Below are 18,703 nucleotides of genomic sequence, written 5' to 3'. Positions count from 1 at the left end.
TATAAAAGCAATTTTCGGTTGCTGTGCATTTAAATGTGTTAAATTAACGACAATGTCACATAAGTATTTGAAGTTGATGCTTTAGAAATAAAGAAATCGGACTAATTAAATAATAGTTATTTTCTCCAGTCTGCTACGCAATGATCTCCCTTACCTATAGGTAGAGATTTCTGAAGTTGAAGGGGGCAACTTCAGCGTGCAGTTTGACTTTTGGCTATATACCAATAAAAGAAATTGTTCTTTATTTCATATAAAATTCAGCTACATCAGAACAATTTTGTTACAGTTTCTAGAATTTCACTCCGTCGTAGACCTATTTTCCACAAGGTATCCATACATTTGCTTCAAGAATAAGAAAAGAAAAAGGGGTGTTGAATAGTATGTAGTGAAATGCAAGTCAACTGAACTCAGGTACCCTCACATTGCCGCATTTCAGAATGCGGTCCGCAGAATAAACACCCTACTTTCGTTTTCAAGTAAACAACTCGAAAACATGCGAATATTAGCACGAAAAGTGTCCTATTTTATGTAAAATTCATTCCACGAGTGAAATAATGCCCATTTGACCCCCGATTTACGCGCAAATGCGCGAAAAATGGAAAAAATAGGATCTATTTATTAGGGACTTCTTACACCACGGAAGCACATTTTTGACCGAATTACTGCATTATAACCTTTTCTTAGTCAAAATAAGAAAAGTCATATTTGGAAAGTTATTATTTCGTACTGGTAACAGGAAGAGTTTGGTATGTTAGGTTAAAGGCTATAATTTCCTCCACCCTTTTTACATACACATTTATTTAAGCTTGATTTTTACTTGAAAAATGCATATGATTCCACTTTTCAAGTTTATAGTATATATCATATGAAATATAATTAGTCTGTTCTTTGCATCCATTATATTCCCTAGCGATAGTTTTTTTTTCTGTTATTTAATGGGAAGATAAATGTGGTGGAGTTGTTTAAAGGCTGAACACTACTAAATCCGGCAGTTTTATTTCATATAAAATCCAGCTACAGTAACTGGATTTTATATGAAATAAAACAGCCGGATTAAGTAGTTTTGATTGACAAGGGGCAGAACTTTCGAACTCGAGACGCATCAAAGAAAATTTCCGCGAGTCAAGCCGACGCACGGGGCATATTCTGTGCTGGTCAAATATGAGTTTTTCTCGATTTTCGCGGGTCAAAACCCGAGACCTCGGGTCAACCGAACGCCCTGGAAACTTACTTGATAACGTTTTTTCGATATTTTCTAGAATATCAGATTTTCAGAAACTTATATTCCAATAAAGAACTATATCTCGACTATACAAAAAAATAAAAATAAAAAGGGGCGTTAAATTTTATATAAGAAAGCTTAGCGCCTCATTTACAAACTCCTACACAGTGTTCTCCCTTGCCGTTTCGCTCATCAGTGAGCGAAGCGGCAAGAGAGATCACTGAGTAGGAGTTTGCCTCATTTAATGTAAACCGCTTATTTACTCATTTTAGCTTCATTCATCTTCTCTTTTCTAGCGCCACCATTTTTAATTAGCAGACCTATGCCAAGTTTGGCAGAATGCTACACATACATATTGCCGGAGAAAAGAAAACACAATGCTATTTAGAAAAGGTGCAAGGAAATGAAGAAAGACTGGGGCTAGTTATATTTGGACTACTTAAATCTGAATTGGCCTATATTTGAGCCTTAACCGTTATGAAATTTAAATATTGTATGATTTCAGGGCAAGGGAAACAATCCATAACAGAATCATTCAGCATCAGAAGAAAGACGTTTATCCAGTCGTACGAGTGAGTAACCGAATCTATATAAGACAAACAGTAGTACTGCAGTATGTTTCTTTCCACATTGTCATGTGACTTATCAAATAAACACCGATTGTACGAGTAATAAGTTGAAATTAAAATGTTTATATTTCACAGACAAGATGCTACTGCAAATGGCCACGCCACACTGGACCGTCGACATTCAAAAATTCGAGTACAGACTAAGACAAAAGACTTACCGATGACAGGCTGGCAGAAGCGGCTCTATAGCTTCAATAAATACGTGGAAAATTACAAACGACAGATCTTTTGGGTCACCCTGTACATCTTCATTTCCATTGGCATTTTTGTGGAGAGGGCATACTGTAAGACATTTTATTTTTTTCTTCTCCAATGAATTTTCAAAAAATATACCAGGAGCGTTGCCGCCTCACAAATACTGATCGGGACTGAGGTCTAGAACAAGAATTATTTTGGCGGGGTATTTAATGTGTGTGGGGGGTTGGGGGGGGGGGGGGCAAGACAAAATATTGGTAGAAGATATTGGACATAAGGGGACAAAAACATGAGGAAGATATGCTGACAAATTATACGTTTACGCCTGTTGTTTTTTTCTTTCAAAGTAAATGAATGCTGATATTAGCGGACTTGAAAAATTAATGTTAGATAGCTGTGAAGATAAAGGTTTACCGTTGATTTAATTCAGTTTTATTCAGTCATTTATTTTTATTTAGTTTTAACGATAATTCTTTGACGTTATTCAATTTTTCAATTCAGATTATTCTTTTGAACGAGAGCACGTGGGATTGCGACGCATCGCCGGATATGGCGTCACCGTGACACGTGGAGCGGCAAGCGGAATGATGTGGACTTACTCGTGTCTGTTGATCACAATGAGCCGAAACACGATCACATTCCTTAGAGAGACGTTTCTACACCGGTTTATTCCATTTGACAGTTTACACGCAATGCATAAATTTGTTGCTGCTTTAGCATTGGTGTTTACAGGTAATCATGATATTTCTATAAAGTTTTCAATTCAGATAACTCCATTGTCATTGCTAATTCGTGTGGGGAGGCTATCTAGCTGCTTTGCAACAGGTCGATGGTTCTGTCCGTGCTTGATATTATGCTTGTGAGGCACATAGGCTTTTCGTACACCATACAAAGCTGGGGTGTCGCCATATGGCCTATAATTGTCAGTGTGACGCTTAGTACCACTCAGCAAGGCAATTAGTTTGCCTTTTCTTTTTATTCATAAATCCGATAAAACCCACTTATATTAGGCCTATACTATACTTACAACTAAAAAGTCCCATATAAAACTTCATAGAATTGAACTGAATAATAATTCTAAATAGTGATTTGAAAACATTTCAACATGTGGCGTAAATAAATCAGTTAGTAGTATATAACTTTTAGAGTTTTGGTTTTACAATAAAACGACTACTTAGGACACTCTTTGAACATGCGCGGACAGTTGAAAATGAAATCTAGTACAGACTCACATGCGATAAATGATTGCGGACGCTGTGATTGATTTTAACTAATATGGCTTGTGTCAGAATATAACAATGTTCTTTTCATTTTCTTGAGATTACTCTAACAAATAGATAATTCTATGGAGATATTTTAATTCTTTTTCAAGTACAGAATATTTAAACTTTATTTCATCAGGATATATCAAAAGAGTATATCACAATTTTTTTTCAGTAACACACTGTGTTGGACATGGTATTAACTTGTACCATATAAGTACTTGGCCTTCAAACGACCTCAACTGTGTGTTTAGGGAATACTTCAGATCGTAAGTTCTGTAATGCACGTTCTTCTCTTGTATAAACTATTCCATGATGCGTGGTTATATGATTTATTGAAAAATCATTCGGCAGTTTTCGTGTGAATACAATGAATTTTATTGCAATAATTTATGTTTAATCAACGGTAATGGTTATATTTACGTTGGTGAAAATATGAAATAAGAACTAATACATGTAAATGTTTTTATTCTTCAAGGACTGATAAACTAGCATCGTTCCACTACTGGGCATGGACAACAATAACAGGTGTGCTGTATATTTATTGTTCGTTTCTCAAACATGAAAATACAATTAATTCTAATGTTTGTTCAAATAACATCTAAATGCAATTGCAAAATAATTGGAATAAGATATATAAGAAAAAGGCAAAATAATTTTAAACATTCATATAAGTATTTAGTTCAATAAAAAACATTGAGAAGACAAATTAAAGAAATAAAAATATACCGAATTGTAATTGAAAGTCACGAATCAGCCTGAGACCAAATTATCAACCGGACAGACGTTTATTGGGTCAAGTGCTTACAGTCTTATCAGTTTAAGATCTGTTTTAAATATTCTTGCAAAAAATCAGTCAAAGGCCGATAAAGTCCTTTACTGAAAATTGTTGTGGAGAAAGCTTCAAATCGAAATTTTATGCATACAAAAATTACTTACAAAATACTTGTTTCTTACAGGCATTACCGGAATAGTACTGACAGTTATTGTGATAGTAATGTACGTGTTCGCCATGCCGTACGCAAGAAGACATTTATTCAGCGCATTCTGGTTTACTCACAGTTTCTACATCTTCCTGTATATTTTCCTGATATTGCACGGGTCAGGAAGACTCGTGCAGGCTCCACTGACACAGAACTATCTTATTGGTCCACTAGTGATTTACGTCTTTGACAAGCTGATCAGCTTCAGCAGGAAAAAGGTGGAAATTTCCGTCCAAAAAGCAGAACTTTTACCCTCAGGTAAATTTACAATACAAATCGGTTCCTTGAACAACCGACCAGAATACTGCCAATTCACTGATGGCTTTACGAAAAATAACATGTAGCGCTATCTAAACATTTAAGAATTTTGTTCAATCGTTTTTGGGTACTTTTTCATAGTTTAATCTAGCAGAAATTAACAAAAATAGTTCTTTTGCAGACAACTCGCGAGTGCACGTTTCTGCACTCTTTTGACAACCTTGTTATATTGTAGTTGTTGTTGATGTGTTTTTTGCTGCGACATAATTTAAGGTCATATAAATGTAGTGACTTTACAAGTTTTGATGATGATGGTCACATATGTGCCTTCCGTAAGTCAGCTAGACGGCTTCCCGCTTGCAAGCAAATGATCATGTTTCCATCTAAAATGAGTAAATCTATTTTCTATTTGACAGACGTACTTGGTTTAACATTTAAACGACCACTTAACTTCGAGTACAAGTCTGGCCAGTGGGTCCGCATTGCCTGCATAGAGCTTGGCGAAGGGGAGTATCACCCATTCACCTTGACCTCGGCTCCTCACGAAGAACACCTTAGTCTACACATTCGGGCAGTCGGACCATGGACCATGAACATGCGAAAGACTTACGATATTAACAACAGAGATGGAAAGCCGTTTCCTAAGGTACAGACCTATAAAAAATACATACAATAGTAAAAATTAGTCTAAGCAGGAAACAAAAAAAAAAAAAATGGAAAAAACTCAAAACTGAGGCAGTTACTTGGTCCGGAATTTTTTCATTGAAAATACTTCTAAAGCAGAAACCTCTGAAGATGATTTTCTTCTTTTGCTCCTGAAGTTGTTGGATTTCGTAGGGTTCCAATGAAAAGGTTTTTTCTGTACCAAAAAAAAAGAGAGAAAGAAATGAAGTTTGATGTACGGCTTTACATGAAAACCAATGAGATGCATGAAGAGAAAATTTGTTAAGAAACCTTTTCAACGGATCTAAATAATCTTAAATCAAATAGCTTCTTTCATATACTTCCTCATTTCCAATAAGCCTTTCGGCTTCATAATTATTTCGTGGCGTTTCTTGTTGTAGCTTTACTTAGATGGACCATTCGGTGAAGGTCACCAAGACTGGTACAGATACAAGGTGGCTGTTCTGGTTGGGGGAGGTATTGGTGTCACACCATTCGCCTCAATTCTCAAGGACATCGTGTTCAAATCCAAAACAGAAAACGTGAGATTTCCCTGCGAGAAAGTCTACTTCATCTGGGTGACTAGGACACAGAAACAGTTTGAATGGCTGACAGATATAATTCGTGAGGTAACTTGAAAAACATATGCACATTTAGACCGCCTTTAAGCTTACTAATGTTAGATGCTATGAGGTTGTTTTGACCACCAGTATACCAGTAAAGTTAAAGGCAAATTCCTGAATTACATTAGCGGTTCCAAGTGAGACTGGACTTGAAATAAAAAATGTATGTAAGTACTGTGGACTGTAGATTTTAAGGTAACCAGTCTTGAAGTTATATATATCATAGTAAGGTCTTAGTAAAGAGTACTCACATTGCAGTGGTTGTGTGGAATGAGTGACCACACTGAATATTTTTAGCATATTCAGCTTCCTGGCTAAATAATTTAGTATTGTCTCCTTTGGTTATCAGTACCTCCGTGCGTTACATCTACTAAATGGATTGTCGCCCTTACACTTGTTAGTAATACCATTTTAAAGATCGATGGTACTTTGAACAACTAATATCTGTATGAATGATTTTTGCAGTACAGGTAATAAGCTGATCATGGTCATAAACGCGCTTTTTTAAAAATGCTTATGAGATCTTCCGGTTACACGATGCTCATTAACAATGTACCTTCATTAAACAGGTTGAAGAGAACGACCATCATCGGTTAGTGAATGTTCACATCTTCATAACACAGTTTCAACAGAAGTTTGATCTACGCACAACAATGCTGGTAATGACATTTCTCTAAACAAAGCAGTTATTTTCTTTATTATAAAAAGAATTCCGTGCCCTAATTAGGATAAATCACGGAGCAAAGGTACTTAATATGTACATGTAACTTCAGTAGAACATGGTATACAGCGAATACATCAGTTATGAGTAAAGTATAGAATAATTGAATGACAGTTTGTATGTTTTCGGGGCAATGTAAATAGTTTCATAATATCCTTAATGATTGGACATTGATAGAGGTCAACTTGTAGTATTTTGCTGTGTAAAAAAACGTGCGTTACAACACGGCCCAACCATGAACTGCTTTTATTTCAGATCAAAACCTTTCCATTTTTTGTAGGACAAAGCTCGACTTCTTTTCTTTTTGGTTTTCATTTCATTTGTATATAGGATTACTTTATAGTACCTTCCATTTCGTTTCTCTGAAAAGCAGAACAAGTTATATCTTTGAAAAGAACTGCTTCATTTCTTGCATTATAAATCGACAAAAGCTGTGAGTTATGTTTACATATGCTTTTTATTTCAGTATATATGCGAGAGAAATTTCCAAAAGGTGTGCGGTAAAAGTTTGTTCACAGGTCTGAGAGCGACGACCCATTTTGGGCGCCCTCAGTTCGAGGAATTCTTCAAATCTCTTCACCATGAACACCCTTCCGTAAGTCAAAGTTTTATATCACGGACCCGTGACGAATTTCGACAAATTCCTTATGATTACGTATTCTCCGAAGGCGATTCCGGCATTTTCCGGCAGGTTGTTCGTGTGAGCTACATAAGCGGCCGGGAAATGCCAAAATAACATTATATGACTTAATGTCACGTAAATTGCCGAAAGTCATTATGGGTCCATTATCATAAGGAAAAGAAATGTATGCAAACTGTTTAAAGCAGGTGGGCGTGTTTAGTTATGGACCTCCACCAATGACACAGAATACCGATTACGCAATATCATGATTTCTTAATAAATAACACGACCACAGTCTCAAAATGTCCGCCATTGTATTATTCAAGTTCCTCTTTTTTTTTGTCGAAAGCTGAACATTTGTTCAAAAATATCAGCACAATATTTATGATATTTACTAAATTCAGATGGAACAGGAAGACTTGGAATTGTATCATGCAAAGCACCTTGGTAGAACGGCTTGTATCTTCCACTTTTTTAAATTTTATAGGATAAAAGTTCCATATTGTATTTGAGATAATCCTAGACAATTGAACAATTTCGATAGAAAAAATCAGGGTTGTCCATCTAATATAAAATGTTAAAATGGAAAATCAGCGAAATGGAAGCATGGGCGTTTAATTTGAAAGCAACATATTATATGCGTCTATTTATTTAATCGAAATATGATGGCCGTTTTTTTCCTTTTTCAGGTGAAACAAGTGGGCGTGTTTAGCTGTGGCCCTCCGCCAATGACATTAAATGTTGACCGCGCATGCTCAGCAATGAACAAATACGATGACTTTCCAACATATTCTCACCACTTTGAAAACTTTTAAAGCTTTGTTTTGTATAGTGAATTTATGACAATAATTGCGTAACTGCAGACTGCAAATCCTATTTTCGTCGGCATAGCCGCTGTACAAGACTTTAGCTTCCCTCTTTACATCATGTTAAACCGCCGACCTTCAGAATGTGACTTTCTGCATTAATATCCAAATCAGGAAGTGACCTGGAGACTTAAGGTCTCTTCGAATCAAATTCAAAATTACAGACAACTTTGTAGATTCTAAACTGAGTTTGCATCTAAGGTGTCAAAGTCGAAGGCTACGTATGTATTTTTGGATACTCATTTGTGCCATCTCCGTTGAAGTCTGACTCTCAACGCATGAAAACAGTCGCACATTGGAGATTACCATTTAAGAGTGAAATTCATATGTACTAAAGAAAATTGTAAATTATTTTACTATTGCTAATTATGTAGATGCCACACCATTGCAATTTAAGACTGTAAATTATCAATTACTAGTATGCACGACTTTTGCATAACGACAAACACACATATACGAGTGTTATATTTATGTGTTCGCATTAGAATACCGCCATATACAAATTTAATTCCGTGTTCGCATAGAAACAACGTCATATACGACTGTGTTCCCATCGATTCACAATTATACATGACTGGTATGTTGATAATTTATAGACTTGAAATACATAATATACAGGCTAAAGTTGAAGAAGACGAGAGACAACCTATATTTGTAGGTTCATCTCGGTATTAGAAATTTTAGTCATACAACTCCCGTGAATCAATTTCGTTTTCAAATGCACGTAGTGTAAAACCTCTATGATTTTTTATCTGTTCTTATGTCCCCGCCGTTAGAAATTGGGGTAAAAAAGTGTTACCCTATCAGTAAATCTGTGCATCTGTCCGTCTGTCCGTCTATGTCCGGCCTAGAAGTTTGTCATATTTGGTCGGATTTCTAAGTAAGTTGAAACAAATGACCACCATTAAAACAGGTATCACGTGCTAGCCCCCTTCCCCTAACTCAACCTTGAGGTAATTTTTATCCGGTCTTTTACTCTTTTTATTCACGAACAGCTATTCAAATAACTAGGTACAAACATTAAAAATAACTGGAAGCATTTTCAGATTTGGGGCACACATGGTGACAGGTCACTGCTAAAACTGACTCGCTGTCAGAAAATTGCTAAGATAATTACCATAACCGGTCAAATTATTGGGGGGCCCGTTCCCCTGTTCCTACGGCCCTGCGTCAAGGATTTGTATAATCTATAAAAATTCAACACATTTATATTAAAATAATCTTGCACACACATTTATCATAATTATTCTCAGTTACTTATTCCCACAGCTCAAATGTCAAGGTCACCCTTAAATGTCAAATATGTTTGCATCATTTGAAATACAAATGAAAACAACTTTAAACCTTACAAAATAAACCATATATGAGCCGCGCCATGAGAAAACCAACATAGTGGCTTTGCGACCAGCAATGATCCAGGATCCTTACTGTTCGCTTTCAAAGTCTATTGCAATTAGAGAAACTTTTAGCGAACAGCATGGATCCTGACCAGACTGCGCGGATGCGCAGGCTGGTCTGGATCCATGCTGGTCGCAAAGCCACTATGTTGGTTTTCTAATGGCGCGGCTCATATTTCTTCACCAGTATGTTTTTTACGAAACACAGCAGAAATTGAACCCATCAGTACATAACTACTGGAGATACATTTAAAAGGTAGCCCACAATTAGTGCCTGCTCTTAAAGAAAATGCATGGGAAAGGATTAATGAATGAAGCTAAAACCATTTTGCACAACACATTTGCATATTTGTTGTAATTTTGTTTATCTGTTTGTATATATATATATAGCCAATAAAATATGATTAAATCAAAGAAAATAAAAAATGACTATGACAGTTGTGTTATTTTCGTACCGACAGGAGACTTCAACGGCGTTGTAAAGACAAATAACATAGCAGACAGACATTCAAATGGACAAACTAGAAGATGCTTTTGTAGAAAAAAGCATTTCTCCCCCCAAAGCAAAGTAGTAATTGGCAAGAATTCAATCAGGGACAGGAGCAAAAATCAAAAAGACATTGATGATTGGCTTTGTGACTGAAATGCAACAGGGATCATCTACTAATTATGTCCAATCATCCTATGAAGTTTCAATGTTCTGGGTAAAGTGGTTTTCAACTTATAGATTGAAAACCGTTTTCCATTTTCTGGTTCCTTTGACACTGACCTTTGATTGAATGACCCTAAAATCAATAGGGGTCATCTACTCTGCCTATCCAATCCTCCTATGAAGTTTCAACATTCTGGGTCAAGTGGTTCTCAAGATTATGATCAGAAACGGTTTTCCTTGTTCAGGCCCTTGTTATCTTGACCTTTGATGGGTGACCCTAAAAGCAATACAGGTCATCTACTCTGTAAGTCCTATGACCCTATGAAGTTCGAAGGTTCTTGGTCAAATGGTTGTCAAGTTATTGATCGGAAACAGTTTTTCATGTAATGGCTCATGTGGCCTTGACCTTTAATTTAGTGATGCCAAAATCTATATGGGTCATCTACTCTGCATGTCCAGTCATAACATGAAGTTTCAACATTCTGGGTAGGATTGGAAACGGTTTTCCATGTTCAGCTCCTTGTGACCTTGACCTCTGATGGAATGAGCCCAAAAAATGATAGGGTTTATCAACTCTGCATGTCCAATCACCCTATGAAGTTTAAACATTCTGGGTCAAGTCGTTCTCAAGTTACTGATCCGAAATGGTTTTCAATGTTCTGACCCCTCTGACCTTGACCTTTCACAGAGTGACCAAAACATTAATAAGGGTAATCTGCCCTGCATGTCCTGTCACTCTACGAAGTTTAACATTCTGGATCAAGTGGTTCTCCAGTTATTGATCGGAAATCAAGTTTGGTGGACGGACAGGGCAAAACCAATATGTCTTCCCTCACTATGGGGGGAAGACAAAATACAAGAGCTGTCTGTAGGAAAACGCGCTCCACTATTCGGTGATTTGACAGTAAAATGAATTTATGTCTCCATAACCTCTACTTTAAAAGATTCACCAAGGTATAAAATGACCCTACTACTCAGAGGGGTTAAAGGTCAAACAGGAAGCGGTACTGACATTCTTTACTTTGATGGAATTAAATTATATCAGAAAAAAAACAGTCCAAGAAACTACATGCATATAAAGTATAAAGACTTTGCTTAACTCAAATTATCTTTTTTTTTTTTTTTTATTATTATTTATCTATTTTATTTATCATTATAGCAGAGGATGATGATTAAGATACATTTTAAGTTTCAAGTCATTATCTTATATTGTGCTAAAGTTATATCCAGAGAGCGAAGATTGCCAAAATACTTTTACGTATGAAAGGGGCATAATTCTGTCAAAAATACAATTAGAGTTATGAAGATTGTAACCATATATGCAAATGATTTTTAATTTCAAGTCTTTATCTTTTGAAGTACCAAAGATAAGTCTATAAACAAAACTTTCAAAAAGATTTAACATGAAAATAATTCCAAGTATAACAACTTGGTGACCTTGACCTTGGGTATAATGGGCCAAACTCCTGCACATACTTTGTTTGTATGCTGGACAATTTTTATATGAAGTTACAGTAAGATATAAGCAATAGTAACAAAGACATGTTAGAAAAACAAAGGTTGCCGAAAAACTTTCACCAAGAAAGTGACATGCAGACGCCAGGGTGAGCAGAACAGCCAACATATTCTCTACTAGCTAGGATATGGCAAAATCCTCCTTATGTGAGTGACAGAGGTACGTTCAGACAGACATATGATTGGACACAAAAAAAAATAAATAACCATCTATATTATGAATGCTTCATGACGAAACTCAACGACTTTTTTTACATTATCAAATGATCTATTTTTATCATATTTTCATTATACCAACCACATTCATTCTAACATAACAAAACACACAGACATGCAAAATCTAATTATGATCCTTTACCACCATACCAAGTTTAAGTAAAATATCTCAAGACAGACTGGGGCGGAGTATTAGATAGATAGGCGGTTGAAAAATCTATTATTCCCCTCTCCTCTCGATTTCACTTGGTTGGAGAACTATCCTGTGGTATACTGCTAACTGAGACAACATTCTTGTCAACTGAAAATCATGTTTTATTTATAGTATATATAATAATGAATATTAATCAACCATGGAACATTTTAAAAAAACATACAAAAATAGTGACCCCAAAAACAATAGGGTTCATCTACTCTGTAAGTCCTATCATCCTATGAAGTTTCAACATGCTGGGTCAAGTGGTTCTCAAGTTATTGACTGGAAATAGATTTCGATGTTTAGGCCCCTGTGACCTTGACCTTTAACGTAGTGACCCTTAAATTAATAGGGTATATCTACTCTGTAAGTCCTATCATCCTATGAAGTTTCAACATTTTTGGTCAAGTGGTTCTCAAGTTATTGACCGGAAATAGATTTCAATGTTTAGGCCCCTGTGACCTTGACCTTTAACGTAGTGACCCTTAAATTAATAGGGTATATCTACTCTGTAAGTCCTATCATCCTATGAAGTTTCAACATTTTGGGTCAAGTGGTTCTCAAGGTACTGACCGAAAATGGATTTCGATGTTTAGGTCCCTGTGTCCTTGACCTTTAACGCAGTGACCCCAAAATCAATAGGGGCCATCTACTCTGTAAGTCCAATCATCCTATAAAGTTTCAACATTCTGGATCAAGTGGTTCTCAAGTTTATGATCAGAAATCGTTTTCCATGTTCAGACCCCTGTGACCTTGACCTTTAATAGAGTGACCCCAAAATCAATAGGGGTTATCTACTCTGCATGACCAATCACCCTATGAAGTTTCAACATTCTGGGTCAAGTGGTTTTCAAGTTATTGATCGGAAATGGTGTTCCATGTTCAGGCCCCTGTGACCTTGACCTTTGATAGAGTGACCCCAAAAACAAAAGGGTCGTCTACTCCATTGAAGTTTGAAGGTTCTAGGGCTAATGGTTCTCCAGTTATTGATCGGAAATGAAGTTTGACGGACGGACGGACAGACAGACAGGGCAAAAACAATATGTCTCCCCCAGTGGGGGGAGACATAACTAAGAAACCACACAGTACCGTTGGAGGAAATATCATATCAAAAGGGATAAACCTCGATTAAAACAATCAATTCATCAGGAAATGAACTTGGCTCATGTGATAGGGTTACTGTAAAAGCAGAAATTTTTGCAAGGGTTTAATGTTTGCTGTAATCGCGAGACCCTACATCTCGTGAACATTAATCCTCGTAAATACTGACCATTAGTATACTTCAAATTAAAGTAGGATACCATTTTAACAATTTCGTGAATATTAAACCTCTCGAACATACTCAAAATTTCAAATTCGCGAAATTTTGACCCAGCGAAAATATGTGCTTTTACAGCAATCTATTTTTAACCTATGGCAAATGAAACTGAATAAACTTGGTGCATGAAAACGAATAGCCACATTCCAATGACGCAGCTACTTGTATACAAAACCCTCACCAGCGGATAATAAACCTGTAATTGATTGGTCCCCAAGATACAAAGTAAGCTCTGAATTTCTGAACATTTTTGTATATGTCCTTACAGTATACTTTGTATGAAATATCGGTCATTCTTTCACAAAAGACTCAAACCATGGACTATATCTGGTAACATAAACAGATGAAATTTCATAGTTAAATTGTTAAGTATGGTCTGAAGAATTTAAAATTGCGTACTAGGGAGAGTACTTTACCATTGGTCATTATTTGAAAGGTATTGTTAGGAAACAACCAGTCAAATGCTTGAATCTGGTACTCTGTACAAAGTAAGCTCTGAATTCTAAATACTTTTGTATATCTGTCTTTACAATATACTTTGTTTGAATAATTGGGCATGCATTCACCAAAGACTCAAAAAGAATCTGAACTGCTGATTTCTCTATTTCTTTAATGTTTGTTTAAGGCAATCTTACAAGAACATAGATTGAAAAATGATTTTGCAAAATATGTATAAAATATCAAGAAAACAGCAGTCTGAAAACAAAGAATTTTTGACGGTATTCAGTCCTGGAATATAACAACTAAAAATGAGTCCTGCTCTTTTTCCAAAATATAGACAATTCTGGTTCTAAAGTCATACGGTACCTAAATATGATATATATAAACTAACAAGTCAAATGAGAATTCTAACAAGTAGATAAACACTCGCGCGACCAATTTTCAGACACGTGTCCTTTTCAGGAAACTCTTTCTCCTAATCCATGCATTTCCTGTTCAGTGATGGACACAAACCTTCAAGTTTCTTGAAAAAGGTCATGTCTCCGAAAATTCTGTTTGAAGACAATAATTCTGGTTATCAATTCTCATTGACTAAATTTAGAGCTGGTGTCAAAACATGGGACCATTCACTGATTTTTTTTAGATTCTGCTTAGAACAGATCCCTGACACACATTGATAATCTACAGAAATGTTTACTCTCTGGAAATAATTCGACTTTTTTATTTCATTAAAGACGGTGGTGTCATTCAAACTCTCCTTGGCTATTCCGATTGAGCACTCTATTTTCTTTCCTGGCCCTTTCTGCAGCAAAGCACAATATATGACTAGCAAGTGTGTCATCTGGTCCTGTCTCGATAACTTTTGAGTCTTGATCCTACAACAGAAACATTTGATTTTATTCATAATTGCTACTTATAGCTTACATATGTTCTAATGAAATTTATGAAATTTAAGTTAAAAGAATTAAAATTTACTATACAATTGTGAACTTCAAGACCATACGTTTGGCAATGAAATGTGGAATTGTCAAAATGAGTGGGCGCGGCAAAGTGACCGACAGGAGTGGTAAATAAAGTGAATGGCAGGGCTCGCATAGGAAGAGTTGGTTGTAACACATTGTGAAGTTGGCCAAGTTGGGTAAATTTCTTATATAAAGGTCTAAGGGCAATTGTTCCTTTCTAGATTCTTACTGACAATAATTCTGGTTGGTTGTGACTCCTACATTCTGAAATTTTAACAGAGAGTCAACTGAATTTTAGAATTTCTCACATGCAGAAAAAGAAAAAAAATAATTTTACTTTCTAACATGACTACATCTGTTTTTTTTTTCTTATAATAATAGTAAGTGTATGTACTATATGTACATACTGTGCAATCATTAATATTCGTGGAGGATTAATTTTCGTGGATTTCATGGTTGAGTCAATCCATGAAATTTAATCCCAATGAACAAATAATATTTCCATTCATTTTATGTTCAAAAGTTGAAATCCATGAATTCATATCCCCAAGAAATTGTCGTTTTGACCAAAACCACAAAATTTCATGCCCACGAAATTAAATGATTTTACAGTATGTACCACTCAATTTTTTACAATTTTCTTCTGTGAACTGAAAGATCATAAGTTTAGAAAAAGAAGGTAGTGTTAGGTCTTACATGAAGGGCAGTAACAAATGCTTTGATCGCTTGATAATCAGCACCTCCGTGTCCCATCAGAGGAAGTGGTGCCATTTCATCTTCAGGGTCGAAACTGTCTATAATACAAAGACGCATAATTTTTTAATGTGATGTGTTACGTCAAGGACTTGGATTGATTCATTTCAAGAAAACAGGATCACTATGATTGATCAAAGTCCCTGGATAAGTGTAATAATTCATTAATGGATCAGAACCATTAGTAATGGATAGATCTGAAAATGTCTCAAGACTGTTCACTCTGCTTTCGAAAACTTCCGAGGAAAAAGGATTTTCTATCTAAGAATAGGTATATTTTCCAAATTCATGTATGGGACATGATGCTGCGACCTTGTTCAATAGTGCCCAACATCTGTGTGAAGTTTTAATCAAGTATCCTCATTCGTTTTTGGAGACAGTAATTTCCATTCCAAATTTAACCTGCCATTTCCCAAGTCCAAAATGGGACGTAACTTTGCCAAAACACATGGGACAAGCACCTATCACTATATTTTATCCACCTCAAAATCTTGTTCAAGTTTCATTGGAGGAAATAATGCTCTATTTAGTGTGGAGTTCCAAACCCACAAATATATTCTGTGATGATTCAAAGTTATCGGCCTGAACCCCTTTGCAACAAAGGTGCCAAATTTGTCACTAGACCACAGATAATATAATTATGAATCTTTTTATAAAAATACAACAACATACCTGTTTTATGTGTCAAAAAGTTAAACACTTTGATTGGAGGAAGTTCTCCATCATTTACAGTAATTTCACCCTGAAGACGAAAATATGCAAATCAAAGATAATACATGCAAATCAAAGATAATATATTTGAATGAAGTATAACATATTTAAACTAAAGATAATGTGGAAACAAAAAAAAAACAAGCACCCCACAAAATGGGGCAATATTGGCTCAAAGTTTTAGATCATGAAAAGAAAGAGTAAAATTTGTGAACTTGACCTTTGATCTACCGAGACAGTCCATGTGCTCTGCATGTTTTCCTACAACACCTATACCTATGTGTAAAGCCTGATGTCACTTAGTTACCTTGAATGTATATTATGTTGTGCTCTGAACATGAAAATGTAATGGCAGATCAGACCTTGATTTGGCCTTGACCTTTGATCTACTGACATTGTTCATATGCTTTTCATGTGGACTCATCTGCATCTAGTTATATGAACAGTTTCAAGTAAATACCTTGAATAGCTTTCAAATTGTGCTCTGGACAGATTTGACCCTTTGGCTTAATTTGTGATCTTGACATTTGAGGAACTAACCTGCACATCATCTCATCGCTATCTACCTACATGCAAAGTCTTAAATGGATATTAAGTCTACTCAGAAACAAAATATGACACACAAATATAACATTTGAGCTACATTTGTGCCTTTGACCACTGACATCACTGATTTGCCAACCTCGTTCATGTGCTCTACATATCATTTTACCACCACCTACCTAAACATTAAGATTTTAGTCAATACCTGAATGGTTATTATGTTATGCTCTTGACATGAAATATGATGACTGGTTGGACAAACAGACAGATACTTTGTCACTTCAGCTCAAAAAGTGGAAAACTGTTTCTAACCAATATGCAAAAATAAAGTAGTAAACTTTTGTGACAGGTCTGATAAAGGAACAGTAACTGTTATGGACTTTTTGTGCTGAAGTGACGAAATACTTGATAACTCTATGTACATCTAAGAGCTTGTCAGCTAAAACGACTATTTGTAAATTAAAAGAAAGCAGTAACATATTTCATACCTTGGTCCCATATATCTTAACTTCTCTTGCACAAAGTTTCTTTGTAAATGCAACCATTTGAAGTGTAGCCGTAGCTCCTCCCTCAAACTGCATATTTACTACCTGAAGGAATTTTTGTATATAATAGCTAATTAGAACGCAAATGACTGAATAAAAATTGACAGAAAATTGATTTTTAAGTTGTTAGAAGTTGCCACTCAAGTACTATAAACAATGTTATACAACAACAATCAAATATATCAACTGGAGTTAACTGCGCTTCACTCTTTTGAAATAGAGTTTAAAAGATGACAAGCATTGCCACAGACGCACTGTGCCATTAACTTTCGACAGAAGCACTGTGCCATTAGCTTTTGACAGAAGCACTGTGTCATTAGCTTTCCACTGAAGCACTGTACTGTTAGCTTTCGACAGAAGCACTGTGCTGTTACCTTTCCACAGAAGCACTGTGTCAGTAGCTTTCGACAGAAGCACTGTGCCGTTAGCTTTCGCAAGAAGCACTGTGTCATTAGCTTTCGACAGAAGCACTGTGCCGTTAGATTTCGACAGAAGCACTGTGTCATTAGCTTTCGACAGAAGCAATGTGCCGTCAGCTTTCGACAGAAGCATTGTGTCATTAGCTTTTCACAAAAGCACTGTGCCATTAGCTTTCGACTAAAGCACTGTGCCATTAGCTTTCCACAGAAGCACTGTGCCATCAGCTTTCTGCAGAAGCACTGTATCGTTAGCTTTCGACAGAAGCACTGTGCTGTTACCTTTCCACAGAAGCACTGTGTCATAAGCTTTCCACAGAAGCAGTGTGCCGTTAGCTTTCCACAGAAGCACTGTGTCATAAACTTTCCACAGAAGCTCTGTGCCCTTAGCTTTCCACAGAAGCAGTGTCTCGTTAGTTTTCCACAGATGCAGTGTGTCGTTAATTTTCCACAGAAGCACTGTGTCGTAAGTTTTCCACAGAAGCACTGTGCCGTTAGCTTTCCACAGAAGCAGTGTGTCGTTAGTTTTCCACAGAAGCACTGTGTCGTAAGCTTTCCACAGAAGCACTGTGTCGTTAGCTTTCCACAGAAGCAGTGTGTCGTTAGTTTTCCACAGAAGCACTGCATCGTAAGCTTCCAACAGAAGCACTGCGTCGTTAGCCTTCCACAGAAGCACTGTGCCGTTAGCTTTCCACAGAAGCACTGAGCTGCAAGCTTTCCAAAAAAGCTCTGTGTCATAAGCTTTCTACAGAAGCACTGTGCTGTTAGCTTTCCACAGAAGCACTGTGTCATTAGCCTTCCACAGAAGCACTGTGTCATAAGCTTTCCACAGAAGCACTGTGCCATTAGCCTTTCTCAGAAGCACTTTGTCATAAGCTTTCCACAGAAGCACTGTGCCATTAGCTTTCGCCAGAAGATCTGTGTCATAAGCTTTCGACAGAAGCAATGTGCAATTAGCTTTCGACAGAAGCACTGTGCCATTAGCTTTCGTCAG

General features: G+C 36.3%; 2 protein-coding genes across 11 annotated transcripts in view; one reads left to right on the top strand and one right to left on the bottom strand.

Annotated features, from left to right (window-relative positions):
- The window catches only part of LOC123565534 (dual oxidase 2-like), a 43,860-nt gene extending 33,982 nt beyond the window's left edge, over nucleotides 1-9,878 (top strand). Inside the window, exons 22-32 of the mRNA XM_053550317.1 lie at nucleotides 1,728-1,794; nucleotides 1,927-2,135; nucleotides 2,548-2,778; nucleotides 3,484-3,577; nucleotides 3,787-3,836; nucleotides 4,268-4,549; nucleotides 4,966-5,195; nucleotides 5,614-5,841; nucleotides 6,405-6,494; nucleotides 7,023-7,151; nucleotides 7,868-9,878. Of these exons, the coding sequence (XP_053406292.1) occupies nucleotides 1,728-1,794; nucleotides 1,927-2,135; nucleotides 2,548-2,778; nucleotides 3,484-3,577; nucleotides 3,787-3,836; nucleotides 4,268-4,549; nucleotides 4,966-5,195; nucleotides 5,614-5,841; nucleotides 6,405-6,494; nucleotides 7,023-7,151; nucleotides 7,868-7,993 (1,736 nt within the window). The 3' untranslated portion in view covers nucleotides 7,994-9,878. The remainder of the gene's footprint in view (nucleotides 1-1,727; nucleotides 1,795-1,926; nucleotides 2,136-2,547; nucleotides 2,779-3,483; nucleotides 3,578-3,786; nucleotides 3,837-4,267; nucleotides 4,550-4,965; nucleotides 5,196-5,613; nucleotides 5,842-6,404; nucleotides 6,495-7,022; nucleotides 7,152-7,867) is intronic.
- Nucleotides 9,879-11,918: 2,040 nt separating this feature from the next.
- The window catches only part of LOC123523145 (putative oxidoreductase YteT), a 45,107-nt gene continuing 38,322 nt past the window's right edge, over nucleotides 11,919-18,703 (bottom strand). For 9 of the 10 annotated variants that reach the window (XM_053549280.1, XM_053549279.1, XM_053549277.1 and 6 more), the window contains 4 exons: nucleotides 17,237-17,338; nucleotides 16,167-16,236; nucleotides 15,438-15,535; nucleotides 11,921-14,654 (listed from right to left, as the gene is read on the bottom strand). In XM_053549280.1, the coding sequence (XP_053405255.1) occupies nucleotides 14,523-14,654; nucleotides 15,438-15,535; nucleotides 16,167-16,236; nucleotides 17,237-17,338 (402 nt within the window). In that variant the 3' untranslated portion in view covers nucleotides 11,921-14,522. Of the gene's footprint in view, nucleotides 14,655-15,437; nucleotides 15,536-16,166; nucleotides 16,237-17,236; nucleotides 17,339-18,703 lie in introns of all 10 variants that reach the window. The other variant, XM_053549273.1, reaches the window with a different exon arrangement.

The sequence above is a fragment of the Mercenaria mercenaria genome, chromosome 8, assembly GCF_021730395.1.
Source record: "Mercenaria mercenaria strain notata chromosome 8, MADL_Memer_1, whole genome shotgun sequence".
In the NCBI taxonomy this organism is placed as follows: Eukaryota; Metazoa; Mollusca; class Bivalvia; order Venerida; family Veneridae; genus Mercenaria; species Mercenaria mercenaria.
The sequence above is the reverse complement of the archived record's forward strand: the minus strand, read 5'-3'. Positions and strand labels throughout refer to the sequence as shown.